This window comes from Alligator mississippiensis, chromosome 4, assembly GCF_030867095.1.
Source record: "Alligator mississippiensis isolate rAllMis1 chromosome 4, rAllMis1, whole genome shotgun sequence".
Classification (NCBI taxonomy): domain Eukaryota; kingdom Metazoa; phylum Chordata; order Crocodylia; family Alligatoridae; genus Alligator; species Alligator mississippiensis.
The window spans coordinates 174,821,328-174,842,130 of NC_081827.1; the positions used below are offsets into that span (position 1 = coordinate 174,821,328).

Sequence of the window (20,803 nt, forward strand, 5' to 3'; positions counted from 1 at the left end):
ACAGCAAACCCCTCAAAGAGATCCTGCAATCTGGTGAGCTTCGACAGTATTACTAAGAATTCTTTCATTTTACAGAAGTCCAGTGCAATCGATATGAAATGCCACCAAGTCATCTCACAACACCCAACTGCCAATATCCATGGTCAGCCTTGTATGATGACTAATGGTACATGATCCTTGCTTTTTATTCTCAGCTCATTAATTTAATTTGCCAGATTCAGTGATTTGTAGGAAGACTCCTGAACGGTGTCTAAAGGGTGCGCGCCATGTTCCAAGTCTCAGAACCCACCCAATAGTGGCATGAAAGTAGCAAGTGCTCATGTGGTTTGTGTATATTTAGTGAACATGATGATTTGGAACCTCATGTACCCATGTGATTCCTTCCTCTTGGGTGTGCCTACATGAGGCACTATACTGCACTAGCATCTAGTAAATACAGGTGCTAGATTAACTGTGCAATAGTAACTGCCCAGGAGGACTCAGGTAGACATTGACAGAGAGCTAATTTGCTCCTGGTTAGGCACACCAGCAGGGGGCCCAGTGGTGGTGCTGCTCAACTCTCAGCTTCCGCCAGGAGCTGGTAGCTAATCAGCATGGAGACTGGGTCCCTCTTTGCCCCCCCTGTCTTGGTGCTGTAGGGCTCCCGCCTCCCCACAGGAGCGAGGAGCTGAGAAACGCAGCACCAGGACTGGGGAGCTCTTGCTTCCCTGCTCAGCCAGGGGCTGGACGGGAGCTGTCCCACCAGTGGGGCAGCTGGCACTAAGCCCCCAGCTGGGTGAGGAATCCCTGCTCAGCCAGGAACTTGCTGCCAGCTGCCCCACTGGTAGGACAGTTTCTGCCCAGCCCCTGGCTGAGCAGGGATTTCCCACCCAGCCACGGTCTCACTGCCAGCTGCCCCACTGGCCGATTGGGCAGGGGGCTGGGAAACAGCTGCCCCCACCCTGCCCCCAGAGCACAGGCCCCATATCAACATGAGGCTGGCACCTGGGGGAGCCTAGAGCTCCTTCTGGCTGCTGCAATGGGGCAAAGCAGGACATGCTGAATCCGAGGTTGAGGAAGTAGAAGGATTATGGGTTAGGCTACATGGGGGGCAAGGAGAAAGGGATTTGGTGGTAGGGGTCTGTTACAGACCCCCACACCAAGGGGAAGAAATAGATGCGGGGCTCCTGAGGCAACTCTCGGAGACCATAAAAGCTAAAGAGGCGGTAGTCATGGGGGACCTAAACTACCCGGACATCTGCTGGGAGACGCAGACAGCAAGGTCCCATCGCTCACGCAGGTTTCTAACCTGTGTACAGGACCTCCACCTGACACAGGAGGTGCACGGTCCCACTAGGGGGAATGCCATACTGGATCTGGTATTGGCAACAGGGGATGACATGATAGGGGACCTCCAGATCGGTAGCCATTTGGGAGACAGTGATCACCTTATAATAGAATTCAACATAAGACGGCGAGTAGGTAAGGTAACTAGTAGGGTGAAAGTGCTAGACTTTAGGAAAGCTGATCTCAATGCACTCAGGCGATTAGTCAAGGAAGCACTGCAGAGTAGGAGTTTTGATGGGATGGGAGCCCAAGAAGGGTGGCTGTGCCTAAAGCAAACGATCCTTCGGGCACAAAGCAAGATGATCCCCGAGCGAGGCAAAAGAGGGTAAGGGGCCAGGAGGCTTCCATGGCTGACCAGAGAAATCCAGGGCAGCCTAAGGGCCAAAAGGGGAGCACATAAAAAGTGGAAACAGGGTGAGATCACTAAAGATGAATATACCTCCTCTGCTCGTGCTTGTAGGGAGGCAGTTAGGCAGGCCAAAGCTACCATGGAGCTGAGGATGACAACCCAAGTAAAGGACAACAAGAAATTGTTTTTTAGATATATTGGGAGTAAAAGGAAGGCCCAGGGAGGAATAGGACGGCTGCTAAATGGGCAGAAACAATTGGTGACAGATAGGGGGGACAAGGCTGAACTCCTCAACGAGTTCTTTGCCTCAGTGTTCCTAAGCGAGGGGCACGACAAGTCTCTCACTGGGGTTGTAGAGAGGCAGCAGCAAGGCGCCGGACTTCCATACGTAGATCCTGAGGTGGTGCAGAGTCACTTGGAGAACTGGATGCCTTTAAGTCGGCAGGCCCGGATGGGCTCCATCCGAGGGTGCTGAAGGCACTGGCCGACATCATTGCAGAGCCACTGGCGGGAATATTCGAATGCTCGTGGCGCACGGGCCAAGTCCCGGAGGACTGGAAAAGGGCTAACGTGGTCCCCATTTTCAAAAAGGGGAGGAAGGAGGACCCGGGCAACTATAGGCCGGTCAGTCTCACCTCCATCCTTGGTAAAGTCTTTGAAAAAATTATCAAGGCTCACATTTGTGAGAGCCCGGCAGGGCAAATTATGCTGAGGGGAAACCAGCATGGGTTTGTGGCGGGCAGATCGTGCCTGACCAACCTAGTCTCTTTCTATGACCAGGTTACGAAACGCCTGGACACAGGAGGAGGGGTGGATGTCGTATACTTAGACTTCAGGAAGGCCTTCGATACGGTATCCCACCCCATACTGGTGAACAAGTTAAGAGGCTGTGATGTGGATGACTGCACAGTCCGGTGGGTGGCGAATTGGCTAGAGGGTCGCACCCAAAGAGTTGTGGTGGATGGGTCGGTCTCGACCTGGAAGGGTGTGGGCAGTAGGGTCCCGCAGGGTTCGGTCCTTGGACCGATACTCTTTAATGTCTTCATCAGCGACTTGGACGAGGGAGTGAAATGTACTCTGTCCAAGTTTGCAGATGACACAAAGCTATGGGGAGATGTGGACACACCGGAGGGCAGGGAACAGCTGCAAGCAGACCTGGATAGGTTGCACAAGTGGGCAGAAAACAACAGGATGCAGTTCAACAAGGAGAAATGCAAAGTGCTGCACCTAGGGAGGAAAAATGTCCAGCACACCTACAGCCTAGGGAATGACCTGCTGGGTGGCACAGAGGTGGAAAGGGATCTTGGAGTCCTAGTGGACTCCAAGATGAACATGAGCCGGCAGTGTGACGAAGCCATCAGAAAAGCCAATGGCACTTTATCGTGCATCAGCAGATGCATGACAAATAGGTCCAGGGAGGTGATACTTCCCCTCTATAGGGCGTTGGTCAGACCGCAGTTGGAGTACTGCGTGCAATTCTGGGCGCCACATTTCAAGAAGGATGCGGATAACCTGGAGAGGGTCCAGAGAAGGGCAACTCGTATGGTCAAGGGCCTGCAGACCAAGCCCTACGAGGAGAGACTAGAGAAACTGGACCTTTTCAGCCTCCGCAAGAGAAGGTTGAGAGGCGACCTTGTGGCTGCCTATAAGTTCATCACAGGGGCACAGAAGGGAATAGGTGAGGATTTATTCACCAAGGCGCCCCCGGGGGTTACAAGAAACAATGGCCACAAGCTAGCAGAGAGCAGATTTAGACTGGACATTAGGAAGAACTTCTTCACAGTTCGAGTGGCCAAGGTCTGGAATGGGCTCCCAAGGGAGGTGGTGCTCTCCCCTACCCTGGGGGTCTTCAAGAGGAGGTTAGATGAGTATCTAGCTGGGGTCATCTAGACCCAGCACTCTTTCCTGCTTATGCAGGGGGTCGGACTTGATGATCTATTGAGGTCCCTTCCAACCCTAACATCTATGAATCTATGAATCTATGAATCAGTAGCTCTGCTTTGAATTGCTCCTCTTGGGAGAAAATTTGCTCCCAATGGGCAGATGTGTAGATGTGGGATGCAGGGAAAGCTTACTGAGCAGTATTCTACCCAGTCTGCTACTTTTTTACACTGGATTAGTGCTGATAACACCAGCGTAATTTTTTCATTTACATTTCACTGAATGTGAAATGCAGCACTGACATACCCGCCACACAAAAGCACCCACACTAAATACGAGAGAAACCCAGCAGGGTTCTCTTCCAAAAACTGTACATGTAAAAACAGGAGTAGCCAACATCAAGACTTGCTCCATCTCTTCACTCCAGATTGTAGAGGTCCTTCCTCCCATCCCCAAAGTCTGGGAGGAGCTTCCTCTTCATCTTACACACTCTTGAGGTCTTCCCCGAAAAAATTATGAGATTTTTAAGTAAAAATAATAAAAGTTGGGTGCCTGTCTTTTGGGTTTTGAGCTTGTAAGATACATCCAGGTCAGGCTTTTAAGCAGGACTGGACACTTGAATAAAAAACCCAGTAAGCTAAGTGTTTCCTCCCCACAGGATTCCAGGAGCTGGGACTTCCAGAAAAAAAAATCAAACCCAAACAAACCATTGACTACCGCGATGTGTATGATACAATTATGAAAGTTCGCAATGCCGTGGGTGAAAGCCCGGCTCCCGTTGTATCACTGGCAAAATGCCCACCAACTTCAAAGGGTCAGGATTTCACACTATCTCTTTATAAAATCAAAAATAAACATGCCCTGAGGGCATGTATATACCCCTCCCCACAAGCACAGCGTCAGTCAAAATATTTCATTTGCTATGACTGTAAGTGAAACAGTGAAGAAGCTCCAAGCCCCGTGCTACAAAGGAGCTCCATGCAAGCAAACTGCTCTCACCAAGCTCGTTCCAGGATCGCAGCCTCTGCTCTGTCTGATTTCTCTCACTGTTGCCTGATGACCCAGTAAAAAGTCTTTGTAAGTGTTGATTTAGGCAAAGTATTTTAAGAGAGGGGGGAAAATAGATCCTGATAGACTTGCACTCTACAAATTTGAACTAAAAAATTTAGCCTTAGGAGCCCTTTCTATTTCAGTCCCTCGATACATAGCGTACAAGTAGCTTTGACAAACCAAATAAGAACCCCCCCACACACCCCAAAAATCAATACCTGTTCCACCACAATGATCTACTGCACTTGGCTTGGGGATTCATTGCCCCAAAGAAAGGTTTCGTGAGACACATCTACAAAACTCTTTTTCTATCCTTTCTTCGAAATGGTGATAAAATAATTATTTGACAGAAAACCAGTTCAAAAGAGATTCAAATGCCAGTCAAATTATTTGTACTGAAAGTCAGGCCTCAGAACTTGTGTTCCAACTCCTTTCTTGTGGAAACAAAGGAGAACTGCAAAGCGCAAATGAAAATGGACTGAAATGCAGGATTCATTTCCTGAATTCCTCTTCTAAACAAAGTGTGGAGGCCAAGAGCAAAGAGATTTGTGACTGCAATCTAGTAATCCAATGCACTTTTTAAAAGAACCTTTTAATATTTCTCTTTGCCACCTTTTCTGCAAAATCCTTTGATGCTTGCTGTTTCAGAGATGGCAACCTAATGTACCATTACGCACAGGAGAACTATCTGTGTTGCTGAAACCTGTGCAATCCATGGCATATTTCACAGAATAATGTAATTTGAGACAGCATTAGAGAAATAGGAAATAACGCAAACATTTCAGATGGAGGTGGGGATTTCTACGGTATACGTTTCCCCACCTAGGGTGGCTTGCTGAAATATGCAATAAATGCATTGATACCTAGCTTTGCAGTTCTTTTGATAAGAAAAGCCTGCCATATCACAGTAGGAGTCCCAACATGATGCATTACATGAATGATATTTTATATTTCTGATACTTTATATTTATGACCATTTCATCCCAAAGGGTTCAAGAGTACTTTTATGAACTATACATGTCATACCGGTGAAATGTAGCCAGTTTTACTAATTAGAAGAGTACTAGTGACCACAGGGAGAGGGGAGTTCAAGAAGAGTGGTTGCTCCTCAAAGGAACGATCCTCCATGCACAAACTAAGTCTATTCCATCTCGGAGGAAAGGCAGCAAGAGGTCACAGCAGCCCCCCTGGCTCTCCAGGGACCTAGCAGACCTCCTGAGGCTAAAAAGAAAGGCCTACAAAGGATGGAGGATGGGAGTCACCTCCAAGGAGGATTATTCTGCACTGGTCCGGTCCTGTAGGGAGCAGACCAGGAAAGCCAAGGCTGCAACTGAACTCCAACTAGCTTTGAGCATCAAGGACAATAAAAAGTCCTTTTTCAGATATGTGGGGAGCCAGAGGAAAAGCAGGGGCAACATTGGACCCCTGCTGAACCAGATGGGGCAACTGACAACTGACGCCCAGGAAAAAGCCAACCTATTAAATAGGTACTTTGCATCGGTCTTTCATCAGTCCCATGGGACGCCCATGCCCGCTACGGGACAGGGAAGCCCGGGCAAGGGTGATCCCCTGCCCTCCATTGATGCTGACTTCGTGAAGGAACATCTTGAGAAGCTGGATACCTTCAAGTCAGCCGGCCCTGACAATCTTCACCCCAGGGTACTCAAGGAGCTGGAGAGCATCATAGCACAGCCTCTAGCGCGGATCTTTGAAAACTCTTGGCGCTCTGGTGTAGTGCCCGAAGATTGAAAGAAGGCCAATGTGGTGCCTATGTTCAAGAAAGGGAGGAAAGTGGATCTGGCTAACTATAGGCCCATCAGCCTGACTTCTATCCTGGGGAAGATCTTAGAAAAGTTTATTAAGGAGGCCATCCTTAATGGACTGGCCGACGCCAACATCTTAAGGGATAGCCAGCACGGGTTTGTTGCGGGTAGGTCTTGCTTGACCAATCTCATTTCCTTCTACGACCAGGTGACCTATCACCTGGACAAGGGAGATGAGATTGATGTCATATATCTTGACTTCAAAAAAGCCTTTGATCTGGTGTCCCATGATCGTCTCTTGGAGAAACTGGCCAATTGTCGCCTTCGGTCCTCCACGATCCACTGGCTGGAAAATTGGCTCCGGGGTCGGACCCAGAGAGTAGTAATTGATGGAAATCACTCATCGTGGTGTCCTGTGACCAGTGGGGTCCCCCAGGGCTCTGTCCTTGGACCCAAACTGTTCAACATCTTCATTAATGATGTGGACACTGGAGTCAGAAGCAGACTGGCCAAGTTCGCAGATGACACCAAAACTTGGGGCAAAGCATCCACACCAGAAGACAGGCGGGTGATCCAGGCTGACCTGGACAGGCTCAGCAAGTGGGCGGACGAGACTTTGATGGTGTTCAATCCCGATAAATGCAAGGTTCTCCACCTTGGGAAAAAAAACCCACAGCATCCTTATAGGCTCGGCAGTGCTGTGTTGGCTAGCACTATGGAAGAAAGAGACTTGGGGGTCATCATTGACCACAAGATGAACATGAGCCTGCAGTGCGATGCTGCGGCTAGTAAAGCGACCAAAACGCTGGCTTGCATCCATAGATGCTTCTCAAGCAAATCCCGGGACGTCATTCTCCCCTTGTACTCGGCCTTAGTGAGGCCGCAGCTGGAGTACTGCGTCCAGTTTTGGGCTCCACAATTCAAAAAGGATGTGGAGAAGCTTGAGAGAGTCCAGAGAAGAGCCACGCACATGATCAGGGGTCAGGGAAGCAGACCCTACGATGACAGGCTGAGAGCCCTGGGGCTCTTTAGCCTGGAAAAGCGCAGGCTCAGGGGTGATTTGATGGCCACCTACAAGTTTATCAGGGGTGACCACCAGTATCTGGGGGAACGTTTGTTCACCAGAGTGCCCCAAGGGATGACAAGGTCGAATGGTCACAAACTACTACAAGATCGTTTCAGGCTGGACATAAGGAAGAATTTCTTTACTGTCCGAGCTCCCAAGGTCTGGAACAGCCTGCCACCAGAGGTTGTTCAAGCGCCTTCATTGAACACCTTCAAGATGAAACTGGATGCTTATCTTGCTGGGATCCTATGACCCCAGCTGACTTCCTGCCCTTTGGGCAGGGGGCTGGACTCGATGATCTTCCGAGGTCCCTTCCAGCCCTAATGTCTATGAATCTATGAATCTAGTACACAAACACACTGCAACGGGAAACCTTATTAGCCAAGGTCATTAGATAAGACCTCCATTTCTATGAAAACTGGCACGTGACTTCTGATAGCAGCATGTTTCCAAAAGAATGACAATTCTATAGGGCTCCTCTAAAATAGCAGTATCTTAATAATAAGCTTTTTGGCCCTCACTGCACCACAAGGACTCGTCTCTTGCAGCCCCTCTCCTCTGGACACTCAAAGCTGCTGTGGTCCAAAATCCTTCACTACCAAATGACCACAGCATCAGGCCAGGTTCAGCAGAGAAGTGCAAGTTGCACTCACATGACTCAGGCAGCTGAGACCTTCTTCTGCTTTGCCAGTACAGTTAAGTGAAAAGCCACTGATTTACAGCACCTTCTGTTAGCCACAATACATCACAACTCTCTAACATTAATAATAAGTTCATTCCTTTATGAGAAAGAGAGAACAGCCAGAACCATTAAATATACACATCCTCTGGAGGTCAAAGGTACAACCTTAGTGTCCTCCTGCAACTTGTACTGGACTCTGCAACCAGTAAAACTAATTATAAAATCAATCTCAGATACTTTTCATTCCTATATATACACGCCACTAATTGATTTTTTCTGAGAAATGGAAAGCACTATTTTTTCATAAAGGATTGGAGGGTAGTGGAGAGTATTTAAAGTCTCTGGGTTTTTTTCTGGAGAAAAAAAATAGGGCAGTGTTTTATTCACAGTTCTGGCATGTGCCAGAAAGATGGAAACCCCCCCAAAGGCATTAAGAGCACAAAAGAAACAGATACAACATGGTAAACAGAGGGAAAGGAGCACACTAAGATTATGAAATATAACGTGAGAAAATTGTAACTGTTTTTAAATGAAAAGGATGATCAGCTGCAAAATTAGTTCCCATACATTTACAAAGCATAGCTCTTCTTGCGGTAGCAATTATCACGTCCATTTTAGAGATGGGGACAAAATGGTAAGGGCTTGATCCAATGGCCAATGGGAGTTTTTCCAGGCACTTCAGTGTCTTTGGCTCAGGCTCTAATGATCTTGCTCATGTTGCATACAAAGCCCATGGGAGTCACTCAGTACACAAGAATATAGGACTGTCATTCCATCCTATTTCTAACAGGCACACATCACAGGCAGACTACACTGGGTGTAGCTTACAGCACTTAAAAGAGCAAGTGTGTGACTAAATTCAAAGCAGCTGAAATAGTCCATTCTCTGCCCTACTTCCAAGGATACAGAGTAATAATAATAAACACCCATTGTCACTATGCCGAACACCAGGCATGCTGAGGAATACCCATTTACTGTCCTTGCTGAGTAAGACTCCCATCAAGAATGATAAAGCCTTCTAAATTCTGATTTCCTTTTAAACATATTCTTATAAGCTCAGCTGAGAAAGATGCTCCAAGCTCCTGATGTGCACTCAAAGCAGAAGATTTAGTTTAGGGAGCCGGATTGGGGGGCACAGGTGCCAGACATTGTGTAGAATCTGCACTTATGCTCCATTAATTGTTGACATCTCTTCCCCCACCTCTGACCCCTCGGGAGAACAGCAGAGCAGCAGGCCCAAGCTGGTACCCAGCAGCAACACCAGCAGCAAAAGTAGCCAATTAGACTCCAGAATAAGTGGTGTGTGCTGGGGAGGGAAGATTGGAAAGTGGGGGGGGGGGGAAGAGATGTAGTTACCTAGCAACGAGAGAGCAGAAACAGCTGTGTAGCAGGCCCAGGCTGGTACCCAGGCAGTCACAGGCTAGCCAATTAGCACAGTGCATTTAATGCTGATGTGGTTTCCTAGTAACAGGCTGTACAAGTCTGTCTGTTGCGCTCTTCTCCTCCTATCCTCATATTTTCCCCAGTCATGCAAGGCATCGCTGTTTGCCCTAATTACTGATTCTCTGCTGCTTCAAGCTGCCATTATTTTTGTCCCCAGAGAGGCAGAAAGAACTTAAAAAAAAATGTCTAATAAGAGCTTTTAGTTTCAAATTCAGTTGAGCTCTAAAATGCAGGATCCAAGAAAAGGCATTGGCACCAAAATAAACACATAAAAGGGGGAGAAAATCCACAGACGAATCTCAGCCCATTGTGTCAGATTTTTCCGGGACCCCACAATATATATATATTTTGCAAGTTTAAACTGAAGTACAAGCAATGAAAATGGCTATTTAGAGGTCTCAGCATAAATTTATATAACACAGCATTGTGGCAAAGATCTGTTGTTTGTGCATTTGCAGTCTATGCCCACAGATTCTTAATAAATTACAGGCAATATATAAAGGTTCAGTATCAGTTATTAGAGCTGGTGAAAACAATGTAAAATATTTGCTCAAAACTGTATTAACATTTGAAATCATTTTGTTCCACAAGTTCTGCAATGATTTGTTGTTGTTTATTCACAATTTTTCTATTTTGAAATTGCTTAGCATTCATTTTCTCTCTCACCTCCTCCCAATTTGCTACTGAAAAAAGGGGAGAAAGATGGAAGGAGAAAAAGGGGAGAGTTAACAAGGGAGTAAAGGAAAAAATGAAAATGAAAATATAAACTCATATTTTTTTTCATTTTACAGTTTTGTAAAAAATAAGGGGCATAATCTATTCCAAATAGTTTTACAAAGATTTCCAATTTTAAAAATAAAACGGCCTTTTCCAAGAAAAATATTTCGTTAAAATGCAAGTTCTGCTAGTGATGCCCTGTTCCAGTCTTTTTTACCAGAGGATATTATGCAAACTGGTTGTTTTGTTGGGATTTTGGAAGCAGGCTTAGACATTATCTTTTTTTACTTTTACGTGAGATGAAAACCCCAGCTCAGAAACCATCTGGGACAACAAAATCTATCATGTAAAGTTACTATATGCTGGTAAACGGACACACGTTCATCAACAATATCCATCATCTGCTGACCAAGTAATCTATGTAATGGATTTCTCTTGCTTGATCTAAAGTCCACCGAAGCCAATGGAAAGACTCTCTGTACACTAAATGGTACTGAAAATACAGACAAAAACATGGCAGTTATATCACACTTGTGCAAGGGCTGTTTTCAGAACTTAATCCATCCAAAAGTTTTCACTAGAAAGTTCACTGATAAGTATTCTGGGCAAGGGCTATTTTCCATAACAAATGCCAACTTTCCACTCCCAGTTGTTAGTGTTATTTTTTTTCAAATGGCTTTCTAAAGCTAAAGTGTTTTACTGCCTCCCCACCCTCTCCCTTTTCAGACTTCTTAGGTCTACAAAAGTGAAAGTTTTGAAAAGTTATAGAAGACTAAACCAGATGACAAAAGTAGAAAATTTATGCAAAATTAACTACCATGTGCACTTCTGATTTCATGTGCTAAATGTATGGAGACAAATTATTATTAAGTACACAGACAAATATACATCATCCACTTTAAATAGAAATGTTTATGCTTCAGATGCCTCTGGTGCATTAATGCTGTTTTAATTAACACAGGAATTGCCATAGTGAGATTGCCAAAATGTCCATCTAATTCCAACTCTTGTCTTTGTCAGAGGTACATGACCACATGTTTCAGAGCAAGGTGTAAAATTCCTGATTAAACTTGGGTTCAGTACTATACAATGAGAAGATATTTCTTTCAAAGCTCAGCTTGTGATCACTTTTATCTTGAAACATGAGTCCTTTTAAATGTTAGCGTAGCTAATATAGCTGCAGATATTTTATGGTAAGGGCCCAAACTTCAAATGTGGGTTCCAAAAATGTGGTGTCTAACTGGGTTAAGATTACTGAAGTAGCGGTTTCATAGTTGCATGCCTATGTACAGATTTGCCATCCCAGTTTGAAAAATGAATCACAACTGTTTAATCATTTCATTCTTTTTAAGACATTTGCCTTGATATCTTCTAGTTGTTTACATGCCCTTTTAATTAAATGTTGAAAAAAATACTCCCCCTTTTCTGTTTTAAAGAAGACTTGCAAAGCAAAGCAATTGGGTTTGTGCTCTCTTGGGTATCATTATAATGTATAAAGCTGGCCTGTGAGCAGACAATGGACTTAAGCTTGCTGGGCTTGATTCCCTGATTATACAAAGATTTCTGGATGCCCTTTGAGATTTGTGGATAATCTGAATTCTACTATGTACTTGTGTTTTCTCCATTCCAAACTAAGTAGGCTATCCTTTCAAAAACCTCCTTATTTGGAAGTCTTTGTCTCAATCGTTTTTAAATCTATCACAATATATTATAGCTTACCACGTGGTTACCAAATTTCCTTCACATCTTTTTGTGAGTGGCCTCAAACCAAAAGCCTTTTGAAAAAATTAACAAGCCTTCTCCTGTGCTCTCCAAGAATTGCAGTAGGTTAGAAAGGCACAATTTTAACTTACACAACAATACTAGCTCACCTCCCTCCCATCCCTGTCCTTTATCTCTCTTTAAATTAATTTTCCAATCTGCTTTTCCTCATGTTACTTTAAGGCTCACGTATCTCTATTATACATAAGCACTCTTAGCTTAATATTTTAATGTAGGCACAATACTTGAACACCATTCATTCCCCAGGGATAAACATGTTTTTAATTTTGGAGTACATATTTTTGTTAGAAGCTCAGATACTATGGCCATGACTTGTTCTAAAATACTCAGATTAGTCACATCCAATCCCAGAGACTGCAATTTAACATCTAGAGCTGGTTCCATATCTGACTGGTCCTCACCTTTGCTATGTGTGAAGACCATCTTCAGGGGAAATATTTCTCCATCACCCTCTGTTGAAAAAAAATGATGCAAAGAAACAATTTAGGGACAGATTCTGTTGCCTTTACCTTTGCTTACTACTTCTTTACTCTGCAAGTAGTGTCTTGGATTTTAGTGGGACTGTTCCTGGGATAAATGACAATTCACTGGGAGTAAAGACAGGAAAATCTGCCACTTAGCTGTGCTGCCATTGCTTTCTAGTCTTTCCTGTGTATCCAGACCCTTCACATTGTGGGACCCTAGCCAGCTCACTCACTCTCTGTGGGCTTCATAGTTTCATAGCTGGTAGGGTCGGAAGGGACCTGAGCATCAAGCCCGACCCCCTGCCATGGCAGGAAAGAGTACTGGGGTCATACAGCCCCGGCAAGGTGTTCATCCAGCCTCCTTTTAAAGACCCTCAGGGTAGAAGCCAGCACCACTTCTCTTGGAAGTTGGTTCCAGATCCTAGCTGCCCTGACAGTGAAGTAGCGCCTCCTGATATCTAGCCTGAATCTACCCTCTGCCAGCTTGTGACCGTTATTTCTTGTCACTCCCGGTAATGGTTGGGGGAACAGGGACTCGCCCAATGCCTGCTGGTCCCCCCTGACTAGTTTGTAAACAGCCACTAGATCCCCTCTCAGCCTTCTCTTGTGGAGACTGAACAGGTTCAGGTCCTTTAGCCTCTCCTCGTAGGGCCTGCCCTGCTGCCCCCTGATCATGCGGGTGGCCCTCCTCTGGACCCTCTCCATGGTGTCCACATCCCTCCTGAAGTGCGGCGCCCAGAAATGGATGCAGTACTCCAACTGTGGCCTAACCACTTGCATAAAGGGGGAGGATCACCTCCTTGGACCTGCTTGAGATGCATCTGTGGATGCACAACAAGGTATGGTTGGCCTTCCTGACCGCCTCCCCACACTGTCAGCCTATGTTCTTATTGGTGTCAATAATGACTCCAAGACCCTTTTCTGCCTCTGCACTGACAAGAAGGGAGTTCCCCAGCTTGTAGGTCTGCTGCTGGTTCCTCCTCCGCAGGTGCAGTACCCAGTACTTGTCAGTGTTGATACCCATCCTGTTCTCATCCGCCCACCCCTGTAGCCTGTCCAGGTCTAATTGCAGCCTATTCCTTCCTTCTAGCATGCCCACTTCTCCCCACATCTTAGTGTCATCTGCGAATTTGAACAGGGTGCTTTTCACAACCCTGTCCAAGTCGCTGATGAAGATGTTGAACAGTGTGGGCCCTAGGACCGAGCCCTGGGGGACCCCACTGCCCACATCCCTCCAGGTCGAAAATGACCTGTCCACCACCACTCTCTGGGTGCGGCCCTCCAGCCAGTTAGTGACCCATCTGACTGTGTAGGCATCGACCCCACAGTCCCCTAGTTTTTTACTGAGAATGGGGTGAGAGACCATGTCAAAGGTCTTCCTGAAGTCCAGAAAGACTATGTTCACCGCAACACCTGCATCCAAGGATTTTGTGACCTGGTCACAGAAGGCCACCAGGTTGGTCTGACAGGACCTGCCTCTAATGAACGCGTGTTGGTTGCCCCTAAGCATAATCTCCCCTGCTGGCCCCTCGTGGACATGCGCCAGGATAATTCTCTCAAAAAGCTTACCCAGGACTGAGGTAAGACTAACTGGCCTATAGTTTCCTGGGTCCTCCTTCCTCCCTTTTTTGAAAATGGGAACCACATTGGCCCTTTTCCAGTCCAGGCTTCTGATTTATAAATATATTAAAGGATCTTAATGGTTTTCTTTTTGGCTATTTGTACAAATTTCCATGTTATCTCCCCAAACATATTCCTTCCTATTAAGGGTAGATTGTGTATGAGCAAAGGGCACTGCAGCAGATACTCCCCAGGGAGGAAGTGCACAGGCTTTGCCTGGACTCCCTAGAGCAGGGGCGGGCAATTATTTTGGGCAGAGGGTTGCTTACTGAGTCTTGGCAAGCCATCAAGGGCTGCGTGACAGGCAGCCAGGGGCAGATAAATATTAATTTTCTATATTTTTAGGGGCCCCACGGGCCGGATAGAATGGCCTGGAGGGCCACATCTAGCCCACGTGCCGCATTTTGCCCACCCCTGCCCTAGAGCACAAGGCTAGTCTAGGAGAGAGATGCATAGACTGTTGCATAATAGTTTCCTAGTTTCATAGCTGGTAGGGTCAGAAGGGACCTGAGCAGATCATCAAGTCCGACCCCCTGCTGTGGCAGGAAAGAGCACTGGGGTCAAATGACCCCAGCCAGGTGTTCATCCAGCCTCCTTTTAAAGTCCCCCAGGGTAGGAGCCAGCACCACTTCTCTTGGAAGTTGGTTCCAGATCCTAGCCGCCCTGACAGTGAAGTAGCACCTCCTGATGTCTAGTCTGAATCTACCCTCTGCCAGCTTGTGACCATTATTTCTAGTCACTCCTGGGAGTGCTCGGGGGAACAGGGACTCCCCCCAATGCCTGCTGGTCCCCTCTGACTAGTTTGTAGACTGCCACTAGATTCCCCCTCAGCCTTCTCTTGTGGAGGCTGAACAGGTTCAGGTCCCTCAGACTCTCCTTGTAAGATCTGTCCTGCTGCCCCCTGATCATGCAGGTGGCCCTTCTCTGGACCCTCTCCATGTTGTCCATATCCCTCCTGAAGTGCGGCGCCCAGAAATGGATGCAGTACTCCAACTGCAGCCTAACCAGTGCCACATAGAGGGGGAGGATCACCTCCTTGGACCTGCCTGAGATGCATCTGTGGATGCATGACAAGGTACGGTTGGCCTTCCTGACCGCCTGCCCACACTGTCAGCCCATGTTCATATTGGCCTCAGTAATAACTCCAAGATCCTTCTCTGCCTCTGCACTGACGAGAAGGGAATTCCCCAGCCTGTAGGTGTGCTGCTGGTTCCTCCTCCGCAGGTGCAGCACCTTGCACTTGTCAGTATTGAAACCCATCCTGTTCTCATCTGCCCACCTCTGTAGCCTGTCCAGATCCAATTGCAACCTATTCCTCCCTTCTAGCATACCCACTTCACCCCACATCTTAGTGTCATCTGCAGATTTGAACAGGGTCTATTTTACCCCTTGTCCAAGTCGCTGATGAAGATGTTGAACAGTGCGGGCCCGAGGACGGAGCCCTGGGGGACCCCACTGCCCACATCCCTCCGGGTCGAATAAGACCCGTCCACCACCACTCTCTGGGTGCGGCCCTCCAGCCAGTTAGTGACCCATCTGACTGTGTAGGCATCGACACCACATCCTTGCAGATTGTCTGTGAATGCCACTGTCCTTGGCCTTTATGTGTGGCACTCCTAGGGAGTGGGATGAGGGAGAAGGTCCCTTAATTCCTCCCTCCAGCACAAGAATCAGCTACAGCTCAGCCCTTCACATCTCCAGGGCCAGAGTATGACTTTGTCAAAGACACTGCTTTGGCCTGAATGAACTCTTTCATGGTTGTATAACTGTTGTGTGTATTTGTTCCCCCATGTTCCCAGCATCGAAAGCACTAGACCAGAGTTTCCCAACCTTTTTTGTACCAGGATCCATCTGAAAACATTGATGGCCAGTCCCGACCCAGTGCCCCTCACTCCTGACCTGTTGTCCCCCACCCCCAGGCCTCAGCCCGCCAGTGTGTGGGGCAGGGGGACCCCCAAGCAGCCCCTCACAGGCTAGAGCCCTGCCAGTGCACAAGGGAAAAGCCAGTTTCCCACATTTTTCTTTAAAGTAGAGTCCATTTTTAGTTTGTTCATGACCCTTTTGTACATTCTTGTGACCTTCTTTTGGGTCGTGACCCACGGACTGAGAAACACGGCACTAAAGCAGTGCATGACCTCCCTTTACCATATGTTTTATTTTATAGGTGTAAGTTATTGCATCCCACAGGTTATTCTTCAGTTAGGTTTCAGGATGCTTTTTCTATACAGGCCTTCTCTCATTACCAAAGCATCCCAGCTTACTTGTTCCTGATCTTAAGCAGCTGCAGCTGGTTTTTAGGCATCTTTAGTTTCCATTTGTGATGTCATATTTCCATGTCCTTATTTTTACCTTATTTCTCCTACAATGCTTTGCTTTTGATTTCCAACACCAGCTCTTCCTTTTCCAAAACACTATGATCCCCTCCTGCTCAGCATGTAGCTTTAGTAAACTTTCCCAAGTAGTAGTGGGTGTCTACCATTACTGATGATGACAGCCAATAATTTCTTCTCCACATTCTCATGCAGCTATAGAGTACAGCTTGGGTGAGGAATATTTTCCCACACAGACAACAGCAGATGTCAGACTGACCTAAAGGTTGTTCTTTCCAAACAGTCCTCATTTCCCATTTACACACTAGGGTCTCTCCCCTGGCTACTATTTGGAATAATCTCTGAAGACCTTAAAGTTATAAAACTCATTTTTACTTCCAAAGTGCTCATTCATCTATTTAATAATCTCAAAGCACTTTTCACATGTTGAGCTTCACATCCCCTCTGTAAAATATGCATGTGGACACAATGGCTCGCTTCACCAAAACTGAAGTGCAGCTACACTGAAGCTGAAACACAGCAGATTTTCAACAAGGCAAAGTACCACTATAGGACAGGAAGTGAACTGAAACTGCAAGGAAAATTTAGGCAAGTCAAAACCAATTGCCTGAACTAGAACATGGCAGGAAACCCAGGCTTAAAATCTCTACTTTTCTAAAAGTATTGTGGGAACTTGTCACCATGGAAGGCACCACTTTACATTTCTTATAAATCAGTATCTCCTTCAGCACAGTGCCCTGAACGCATGGTGATGGGCAAGGGGGTTTTCTTTCTAATCTAGATCTCAGCACCGTAGACATCTTCTTCTTTCTTTTGTGAAGAAAGCCCCTTATGTTCCACTGCAAGGGCAGCCCTCTGCCAAAAAGATGTTGGATGTGGTCCCATCATGTTGTATATGTCAGACTTAAATGATTCAGGACATTCAATGACTTAGGAGAATGAGAATGAGGAGAGTGTTCTTTCACTCATGAGCCTCCATTTCTAACTCAACTCAAAACTGACCACCAGTTGGTAGTCAAATAGAAATTTAAGTGAAAGGAGTTGAATGTTTTGTCATTAAAGTCTTAACCTAGTCACTTGTGAACAGTTATCCACATAATTGGCAGCTTTGCCTGCCGTTTGAGGGAGCACCAATGTCTGAATGGTACATGGAGATAGTCTTCCAGTGACACTAGAGGTGGTTTCTATATGTCTTTATTGAGGCAGTGTCATGGTACACAAGGAATTTGTAGTATTGTCACCAGCACTCCAGCTCCTTGGGAGATAAAGAACATCACTTTCAGGGTGTTCAACTCAGTGAGACTCACAAGGAATATATTCACTCACAAAAAGGAGTAGAAAAAAATGTCTATTTACTTTTTAAAAATAATACTATGAAAATTAACTTCCTCTTCATTCTTCTTTTGATCTGGTGAAGCCAGCAATGACTGAGCAAAAACACAATGCTTAACATTCAAGGTTTTGATAGGAAAGTGATCCAGTGTATATGCTCTCCAAGGAACAAGGACCTTTGAAGGGCCTCTTCCCATACATAAAACTCTCACTGGAATAAGGAGGTATGTTCTCTAAAGTGAAATGACAAGGTTTTTTTTTCCAAAACTAGCCAACTTTCTTAAACAGCCTCAGAAAGAGCAAGTTTTAAAGAGCTCATAGCCAAACTCTGTCTATGGTGGCCATCCTTTATGGCAAGAATGCCACAAGTTAAGTCCAAAGGATGACACAGTACCACTCCAGTAATAAACCATCACTTTCACTCAGTGCTGCTGAATCCTGTTGCAATTGGGACATAGCAACACTGAATTCAGCGGCACCTACTTTTGTGGCTCCTGCAAGGCCAATCCTCAAGCCAGCACAGACCTCCCAACTCCCATCCCCTTCCCGACTGCCACTCCAATCACCTTCACCACCTCAAATGCTGCTCTGATCCTTGTCCCCTTCCCAAGTGCTGCTCTGATCCCCTTGCTCTCCCTGATTCCCATCACCAGCACCTCCTTTAACTTGGCACCCAGAGCTCATGTCCCAAACACAGTGGCTGCCCATGTCACTTGTGGTACACATGCTGCAGGTTGGCCAGTTTGGTTTATATTACTTCTCATTCATTTCTAATCAAATTATAACAAATCCCTTCAAGTTTATCAATGCAACAGAATAGACATCTATATGGAAATAAACGTAGCCAAAAACAAAATAATCTCCTCCTGCTCTACTCTTCTTCAATTCCATTACTCTGCTTCTATAGAAAAAAACCACTTCTGCTATTTCAGTTGTCATCAGCAGGAACCTTGCAAATATATGTGACGAACAGCTCTTACACTCCTTTCCTACTTCTCATGTTGCTAAACCCTGCAAATTATCTTCTAACCATCTCATGAAGCTGTGAATCTGATTCACTAAGTTGGTCACCTATTCATTTGCACTATCCCCTGAATATAATATAGAAAAATAACATCACAGACTAACACCATAATTAGGCCAAACTGCCTTATTCCCTCTATTATTCCCCTACTTCCTATTCCTTCGTTTTAATCTCCCAGCATTTTCACCTTGATTTCACCTTCACTTCTCTTGCCATTTCTAAATACAATGCTCTCCCTCTTCCAGCTCTAACTCTTAACAAATGTCTTCCTCCATTTCAGAACCACTCTCCCTTCCTATTATTTAATGCTGCCTCTAGTGATCCAGTAGATCTTTTTTTTTTTGTATAACTGTGATTGCTTTTATTATGGACTGTTTGGTTTTGTTATTCTTACTGATACTTTGAACCAAGGAGACTACATCCTGCAATGTACAATATATGCATGTGGGCAACAACCTGAAGTCCATAAGGTATTTGCAAAAATGAAAGCACAAAGGACCAAATTCACAAAGATAGCTAGGGAAATGAGGTACCTAAATACTTTGTGAATCTGCATCAGTAACTAGCTCTGATCAGACCCTAATTTACAAAAAGAAATCCCAAGGTCTCCAGATCATCACAAAACACACCACAGAGGCAGTCCTTTGTTTCTGGCCAGAAAGCATCTAGCCTGCCATATGTTTCCCCCCACATTAATATGAGGAAACTCAATGTGACAAGCTTCATCAGACTATATAAATCTGTTCCACTGGCCTTTGATCTTATGGACAAAGTGAATCTTGGTGACTAACCCTTTCTTAGGTCATGTGTCAGATCATTTTTAGATATGCTTGTACATGGGCACTTACCAGCAGTCTCCTGCCTTCTAAATTAGGAGGTGGCTGATGACTACCTTTTTTTCCCCCCATTTCAATTACTTCCCCCTCTGTTGTCTGCTTCATTCGTAATTCCTCTCCAGGCATTTGTTAAGTCTGGACAAAAATTTCCATCTCTCAGAAAGACAAATTGTCACTGTTTGCACCCACCTTTGCTGTGTGATTAAGTGTGAGTGTATGTGTTAAGGCTGCATCTCGAGCCATCATGACTCTGTCTATTCCGTCTGAATTCTTTACCTCATTCCCAGATGAGCTGCAAGTCTCCCAAACACTCAACCTTTTCCTGCCATTCACAGATCCCTTTCACACACTTCTCTCTACCTACTTCTTTACTTCCCCATTTCAGTTAGAATGAAATTCAGTCATGTCTTTATTCTTAGCTCATTTACACAAACTCCATTTTAAATTTCCCAATTTTACTTTGGCTTCAGTTAAATATTTCTCATTTCCTTCCATTTAGCCATTTTTTCCTTTCACCTCCAGATTAAATTCTCTCCCTTGCAGATAATTGTTTTTCCCTTTCCAAATGTCACCCAGAAGATCATCTCATAACCAGCATGTTGCATTAACTGTGCATTATGTGTGGCATGTAGTGCTTTCCTGATTGTCTCCATATAATGCATCAGAACAATAAGGACAGTTTGTATAGCTCCTGGCACACTGCAGTTCTGACCCTGTTCTGGAGCCTCTGGATATCCTATTAATGTAAGGAGCTACAGAAGACCAGCTCAAATCTAGTGGGCTACTATCATTTATTATTGTCTCCAACTCAGTTTGGAGACAATAGTCTCAGTTTATCCCATGGTAAAGCCAGCGAGCCAATTTCTGGTCACTGTTACATATGAACATAAAGAATGTACACCCTCCCCCTGAAAAAAACGGTGCCTGAATTTCACAGAAAAGAGTGAATCCATTTGATTTGGCAGTCTTTGAACACAAGATGTGTGATCCTCCTGCGGCTGTCTCACTCCGTCTGAACCCCAGACTGAGAGCTCTTTGTCCATAAATGCAATCTTGCCCTTTTACACAGAGCGCTCACTGGCAAACTGCTCTTGAATTACACACTTGCAAGCTACCAGCCAAAGGAAAATATCTCACA

General features: G+C 45.6%; 1 protein-coding gene across 2 annotated transcripts in view; it reads right to left on the reverse strand.

Annotated features, from left to right (window-relative positions):
* Positions 1-20,803, reverse strand: part of KLF7 (KLF transcription factor 7) — a 92,688-nt gene that overhangs the window by 24,565 nt on the left and 47,320 nt on the right. Inside the window, exon 3 of one of the 2 annotated variants that reach the window (XM_019492355.2) lies at positions 12,461-12,511. The exons of the other annotated variant lie outside the window; for it this stretch is intronic. Within the exon in view, the coding sequence (XP_019347900.1) occupies positions 12,461-12,511 (51 nt within the window). The remainder of the gene's footprint in view (positions 1-12,460; positions 12,512-20,803) is intronic. 2 annotated transcript variants of the gene reach the window in all.